This window comes from Argentina silus (genome assembly GCF_951799395.1).
Source record: "Argentina silus genome assembly, chromosome: X".
In the NCBI taxonomy this organism is placed as follows: Eukaryota; Metazoa; Chordata; class Actinopteri; order Argentiniformes; family Argentinidae; genus Argentina; species Argentina silus.
In genome coordinates this window covers 48,496,152-48,503,127 of record NC_139653.1, presented here as the reverse complement: position 1 = coordinate 48,503,127, position 6,976 = coordinate 48,496,152, and the positions used below count along the sequence as shown (strand labels likewise).

General features: G+C 50.8%; 1 protein-coding gene across 1 annotated transcript in view; it reads left to right on the top strand.

The window, feature by feature from the left end:
• The window catches only part of LOC310822436 (FAS-associated factor 1-like), a gene marked incomplete at both ends in the record, with an annotated part of 33,525 nt that extends 26,828 nt beyond the window's left edge, over positions 1-6,697 (top strand). The window contains 4 exons of the mRNA XM_083694774.1: positions 2,212-2,292; positions 2,605-2,682; positions 5,982-6,197; positions 6,629-6,697. Of these exons, the coding sequence (XP_083550900.1) occupies positions 2,212-2,292; positions 2,605-2,682; positions 5,982-6,197; positions 6,629-6,697 (444 nt within the window). The remainder of the gene's footprint in view (positions 1-2,211; positions 2,293-2,604; positions 2,683-5,981; positions 6,198-6,628) is intronic.
• Between the last annotated feature and the right edge of the window lie 279 nt (positions 6,698-6,976).

Below are 6,976 nucleotides of genomic sequence, written 5' to 3'. Positions count from 1 at the left end.
TCCTCTTTCTTGTGTCAGAGGTTATCTGCCATTGGTTTGGATCAGTCAGCCTGTAATTGGTTTAAAAATTACCTGCAGGATAGGACTCAATGTATTTTAGTAGATAGGAGTTCAGTCTAGTTTTATCAATGGTAATAAAGGTGTTCCGCAAGGTTACATTTTAGGTCCACTGCGGTTTACCATTTTCATAAATAATGTTGGTTTGTCCTTGAACAATTGTAAATTACATCTATATGCTGATGATAGTGTTGTCTACTCCTGTGCCCCCTCAGTTCAGCAGGCCATTCTTGACCTTCAGCATGGTTTTGATTCTATTCAAAGATCGCTTGTTGATTTTAAGCAGATGCACACAACTGAACTAACCAGAGTTAGACAGACACGCACACCTGAACTAACCAGAGAGTTCTGCACGCATGCACATACACACACACACATACACACATACACACACACACGCACGCGCGCACACACACACACACACACACACACACATACACACACCTGAACCAACCAGACTAACTAAACAGACAACCACAGGTGTTTCTGGAGCAGCTTCCTGACTCCTCCCTCCAGCTTGGGTCATATGTTTGTTTCCATAATAATGAGTACAATATAGAACAGAATACTTTACAGTTACCGTTATTGCGTGACTTTGGAATACTGCATTTAAGATTCTCTATTATTTATTGTTTAGTCCTCAGCCTCATTCTACTACTGTGTCCTTTCAGTGGCCAACAGGGTTCAGCATAAAAGGAAAAGTATCCTTTTGAGCGTTGCCCCTTTCAGCTTCAATACAACCACCGTCCACTCCCCTGCCCAGCACACACACACACATCACAATAGCTCCCATCCTGCCTCGTCACACTGCCCCTGCTCCAGACAGGAAGCATCCACAACAAATGTCGTGTGCTGCTGACACAATGGACACAGTTCTCCCTCCCTCAGCTTTAGAAAGACTCTCAGCCCCAGCAGGTGACCACGCTGGCAGGTAACCAGGCAGTCAGGTAACCAGGCAGTCATGTGACCAGGCAGTCAGGTAACCAGACTGGTAACCAGGCAGGTAACCAGGCAGTCAGGTGACCACGCTGGCAGGTAACCAGGCAGTCAGGTAACCAGGCAGTCATGTGACCATGCAGGCAGGTAACCAGGCAGTCAGGTGACCAGGCAGGTGACAAGGCAGTCAGGTATCCAGGCAGTCAGGTAACCAGGCAGTCAGGTGACCATGCAGGCAGATAACCAGGCAGGTGACCAGGCAGGTAGGTAACCAGACAGGTAACCAGGCAGTCAATTAACCAGACAGGTAACCAGGCAGTCAGGTGACCAGGCAGGCAGGTTACCAGGCAGGTAACCAGGCCATCTGTCTGTCTCTGTACAAACAGGAAGTGGGAGAGAGGTCTGGTAAAGGAAGTGGATCCTCTTTCTTGTGTCAGAGGTTATCTGCCATTGGTTTGGATCAGTCAGCCTGTAATTGGTTTAAAAATTACCTGCAGGATAGGACTCAATGTATTTTAGTAGATAGGAGTTCAGTCTAGTTTTATCAATGGTAATAAAGGTGTTCCGCAAGGTTACATTTTAGGTCCACTGCGGTTTACCATTTTCATAAATAATGTTGGTTTGTCCTTGAACAATTGTAAATTACATCTATATGCTGATGATAGTGTTGTCTACTCCTGTGCCCCCTCAGTTCAGCAGGCCATTCTTGACCTTCAGCATGGTTTTGATTCTATTCAAAGATCGCTTGTTGATTTTAAGCAGATGCACACAACTGAACTAACCAGAGTTAGACAGACACGCACACCTGAACTAACCAGAGAGTTCTGCACGCATGCACATACACACACACACATACACACATACACACACGCACGCACACACACACACACACACATACACACAGGTAACCAGGCAGTCAGGTGACCACGCAGGCAGCTAATCAGGCAGTCAGTTAAGAGGCAGTCAGTTAAGAGGCAGTCAGGTGACCAGGCAGTCAGGTGACCAGGCAGGCAGGTAAGCAGGCAGGCAGGTAACCAGGCAGGTGACCAGGTCATCTGTCTGGCTCAGTACAAACAGGAAGTGGGAGAGAGAGAATAGAAACCCTCAGGTCTGGTAAAGGAAGTGGATTCTCTTTCTTGTGTCAGAGGTTATCTTCCATACAGTAACTCTGTTCTGTTGTTAACTGTTCTAACTCAGAGGTCTCTGTCCCCTCCCCAGGATGAGCGTGAGGCCAGAGAGATGGTGAAGAGGGAGCAGGACGAAGCTTACCGCCTGTCACTAGATGCCGACCGGAAGAAGGTACTACCTCCACTCCCCCCTCTCAACCCCCCCCCCTCTCCACTCCCCCCCACAACACTCTCCCTCTCCACTCCCCTCCCACAACAGTCCCCCCACAACACTCCCCCTCTCCACACTCCCCCTCTCCACTCCCCTCCCACAACAGTCCCCCCACAACACTCCCCCTCTCCACCCCCCCCCACAACACTCCCCCTCTCCTCTCCCTCCACAACACTCCCTCTCTCCACCCCCCCACAATGTAATAATGTGATGATGTAATGATGTAATAATGAATGATGTAATAATGTGATGATGCAATGATGTGTGTTCCAGAGAGAAGCCCAGGAGAGAGTAGAGGCTGAGCAGAACCGCCTGGAACAGATAAAAAAAGAACAGGAGGATGAGAAGGAGGTGAGAACGACTTACATCTCTCCATCACCCTGTCTCTCTATCACTTTATTTTTCTGTCACTCTGTCTCTCGCTATCACTCTGTCTCGGTCTCGATCCCTGTCTCTCTGTCACTCCATCTCTCTTATCTCGATCACCACCTCCCTGTCACAGCCTTTGGGTTTAGAGTTCTTACAGCTTTATCTCTATGACATCGTACTGTCATGCTACTGTTAATGTCGGACCAGGACGCACACTGTTAGTGGAGGGTAGGTGAACATATGATCTCCCTGGGGGGGGGGGGGCTGTGTTCTAATCTACAGTGTGTACTCTACAGTGTGGCCTAGCCCTGGTAAGCCTGTCATACACACAAGTTATTGTCCTGTTTAAACGCCCCCAGGGGCAACACGCACAATCATAATGAAGTCAAACTACAACACATAAAGCCCACATATTGAAACCAAGTGAACAAAAGACAAAGGACAAAAGGAGAGAAAGCAAGCACACATGCACAGGGAACAACAATGATTGGCCGGGGAAGGGGAATGCAGACGTGCTCCGCAGTCGTTCTTAGCTCCTTTGATCTAGTCGTCTGATTGGTTGTTTACTCAGCGCGGCGGCGGAGGGATCAGGTGACCCAGCGAGCTTGGATGATTTGTCACTTTAGTTAAACAAGTAATGGGACAAAAGAGCCTGTCTGTTGTTAATTATGACCACTCCCGTCCTCTCCCCCAGCCCTGTCAGCGTGCCGGCCTCTCCCGGCTCTGCGCTACAGTGTAGATATTCAGACACGTGATATCCAACATGGCCGCCGTGCTGTTCTCATCTAACATGGCCGCCGTCAGGCTGAAGTGCCGTATCATCTCTCTGTCCTTCAGCTCTGCAGGCTGAGCTCTCGCTGTGGCCCTACGGCATCACAGCAGGGACAAACGCAGCCTGGGGGAGTCGCTGGCTAGTTTGGTCTTGGACTTGGTGATTGGTTCAGGGGGTTTATACACTCACTTATCTGGCCTCTCAACCCTCTTGTTCAATGTCAAAATGGCGTGTGTGTGCGTGCGCACGTGCGTGTGCATGTGTGTGTGTGTGTGTGTGTGCATGTGTGTGTGTGTGTGTGTGTGTGTGTGTGTGTGTGCACGCATGTGTGTGTGGTTAGTTAGTCAAATCAGAGGCAGAAAAAGGCCTGTGGTGTGTGTGAGTGTGTAATTATGAGCAGAGAAGGAGGGCCACTTCTATATTCAGTAATGAACCCACAGGGACATTGGGAGAAGTGTGTGTGTGTGTGTGTGTGTGTGTGTGTGTCTGTTTGGAACAGCAGGCAACAGGAGACACACACACGGAAACAACAGCCAATCACCTTCATCCACAGCAGCAGCTCTGGTCGTGCATGCGTGCGTGCGTGCGTGCGTGCGTGTGTGTGTGTCAGTCAGGTGTGTGTTCTTTAGCACCAGAGACAGCTCCCACTGTTGTCCACTGGGCCGTGGAGCTGCAGCCAGCCAGCCAGTCAGGGAGATATTAAACACCAGCTGGCCCAGACATACACTCCTTGTGTGTGTGTGTCTGTGTGTGTGTCTGTGTGTCTGTGTGTGTGTGTGTGTGGTCCATTGAGGTTCTGTCTGTCTGTGACGCCTGCCCCGGCCCCTGGCTGCTCCAACGCCTCATTTCTCCAGCTTTGTGTGTGAGTAAACAAGGCAGCATGGAGTCACACACACCTGGAGCCCAGCCACACACTCACAGACACACACACACACACCTGGACTTCAGCCAATCACACACACACACACACACACACACCTGGCATCCAGCCACGCACACACAGGACACTCTGCACCCTCTACTGTACCACAGCCCCCCTGTCTGGGTCTGCTCCGCCCGCCCTCCTGCCACGCCGCCCCCGCCACACAACAAAACAAACACCGTGCTAGAACACTGGAGTGGTAGAGATGCTAGAGAGAGTAGCCCATGGGGGAGACTGGCCCAGGGGAGGCTTCTGTTGTACTGATCTGATGTCTTTGTGTGGAGAGAGGGAGGAGAGGTGAAAGGCTGAGGAGGCCGGAAGAGGGAGGGAGTGGTGATGTCATTGTATACCACTACCAGGGCCCCACATTGCTCTTGTCAGGTGTATACACACACACATACACACACCCAGAGAGACAGACACACACACACACACACACACACACACCCAGAGAGACAGACACACACACACTCTCCTCATCCTCGTGCCTATTGCACTCTTAGCATATACACACACACACACGCACGTGCGCATGCACACACACACACACACACACACACACACACACACACACACACACACTCTCCTCATCGTGGTCCTGGGAGGCGTGGCGCGTGCTGCATGTCGTGCGGTTAGAGCAGAGACGCCGTGGGCTGCCTGCCGGGGGGGGAGGGGGTCCTTATCCTGTCGGAGGGGGAGGGAGGGGAGGGGGTCCTTATCCTGTCGGGGGGGGGTCCTTACCTTGCTGGGGAGGGGGTCCTTACCCTGCTGGGGCGGGTAGGGAGTCCTTACCCTGCCGCTACCTGGGGAGGAGGCCCTCCCTTGGCCCAGCCACAGCACGCGCCCGCCCTGTGCCTCGGCCCTGCTAATGAGCTACTGTTGTCCTCTCATACACTGTAATGTGATTAGGGGTAAATAAAGCTGCTGTGTGTTGGCCCAGCATATGCTGCCCTCAGTCACAACAGCAGCTACAGGACCTCTAGGGAGGGAAAACGCTCTGATCTGGCAACGCAGGAGTCCTGACCTGGCGACCCAGGGGACCTGATTATCCTGTGTTGTGCTGATGAGGATGAGAGGGACTGGAGGCGTACTAGGGCTGTTTCTGCAGGGCTGTTTCTACAGAGCTGTTTCTGCAGGGCTGTTTCTACAGAGCTGTTTCTGCTGGCGTTGGATAGACTGACAGGGTTGGACTGGAGCAACCACTCAGATTGTGTCTCTATGAAGGAAACTTCAAGACTAACTGTCTAACCCTTTTCTTTTCTTTTCTTTTCTTTTCTTTTTTTTCTTTTTTTTCTTTTTTTTTACAAATGTCTCTCACACACACAGACACACACTCTCTCTCTCTCTCTTTCTCTAAAACACGCAAACACACACACACATACACGTTTTTTTCTGTATGTTTTTTATTCATTTTGCAAAGTCTCGTTGGGGCCAAGAGCTGGGTTTAAGGTTTAGGTTTATTGAACATTCAACATAATAGATGAAGATAATTACAACAACAACAACAATAACAATAATAATAACAATAATAACAGCAACATATGAACTCTGCCTGACTGTGTTGTCCTTGTCCCACCCCTTCCCCAGGCCATCCGCCTCTCATTGGAGCAGGCCCTGCCACCGGAGCCTGCGGAGGAGGGCGGGGAGCCAATCAGTAAGCTGCGTATCCGTATGCCCAGCGGGGAGTTCCTGGTGAGGCGTTTCCCGGGCAGCTGTAAGCTCCAGGTTCTCTTCGACTTTGTAGCCTCCAAGGGCTTCCCATGGGACGAGTTCAAACTGCTCACCACCTTCCCCCGCAGAAACGTGAGTACTTGGAGCTCACACACACACCTAGAGACACACACACACACACATTCACCACCTCTGGGTTAGTTTTCCTTCATCAGTACTCTAGTACAGGGAGCACACAGGTTCTAACTGGTCACTGCTCACTGCTCACACACTGGTTACTGGTTCTAACTGGTTAATGGTCACTGGTTACTGGTCACACACACTGGCCAGCATTGGTGGTGTTGTTGGCAGTAGTCACATGACTGCAGTAAGTAGTAACAAGCCCCTTTCCTGTTGGGCCAATGTGTAGCTTACACTGCAGGAGTGTGGGGCTCTGGGGAGGCCGGCGGAGGTAGGAATCGGAGGACATGCTCAATCGGAGGACAGGCTCGTGCAAGGAACGCAATGAGGAATGGCATCAAACACAATGTGGTCTTCTCCTCTCCTCTGATGTCGTGTTGGAGGGGATGCTGATGTTGCAGCTGCAGGAGTGTGTGTTGCTCCTCTCTGTCCCCAGGGGTCTCAGAGTGTGACTGTTCTGGTAGTGAGAGGATCCTGATGTAATTAAAAACCATGGTGGGCTAATGAGAAATGCTTTCTTCTTCAACTCTGATTAAGAGTGTGTGTGTGTGTGTGTGTGTGTGTGTGTGTGTGTGTGTGTGTGTGTACGTGTGTACAGTATCAGCGTCCACACTTGTGGCGGTGTGTGTGTGTGTGTGTGTGTGTGTGTGTGTGTGTGTGTGTACTCCTATTCACCAGTGTAATTATGTGAATATTAATTAGGCCCATCATCTGCTCAGGCGCGCGTTGGC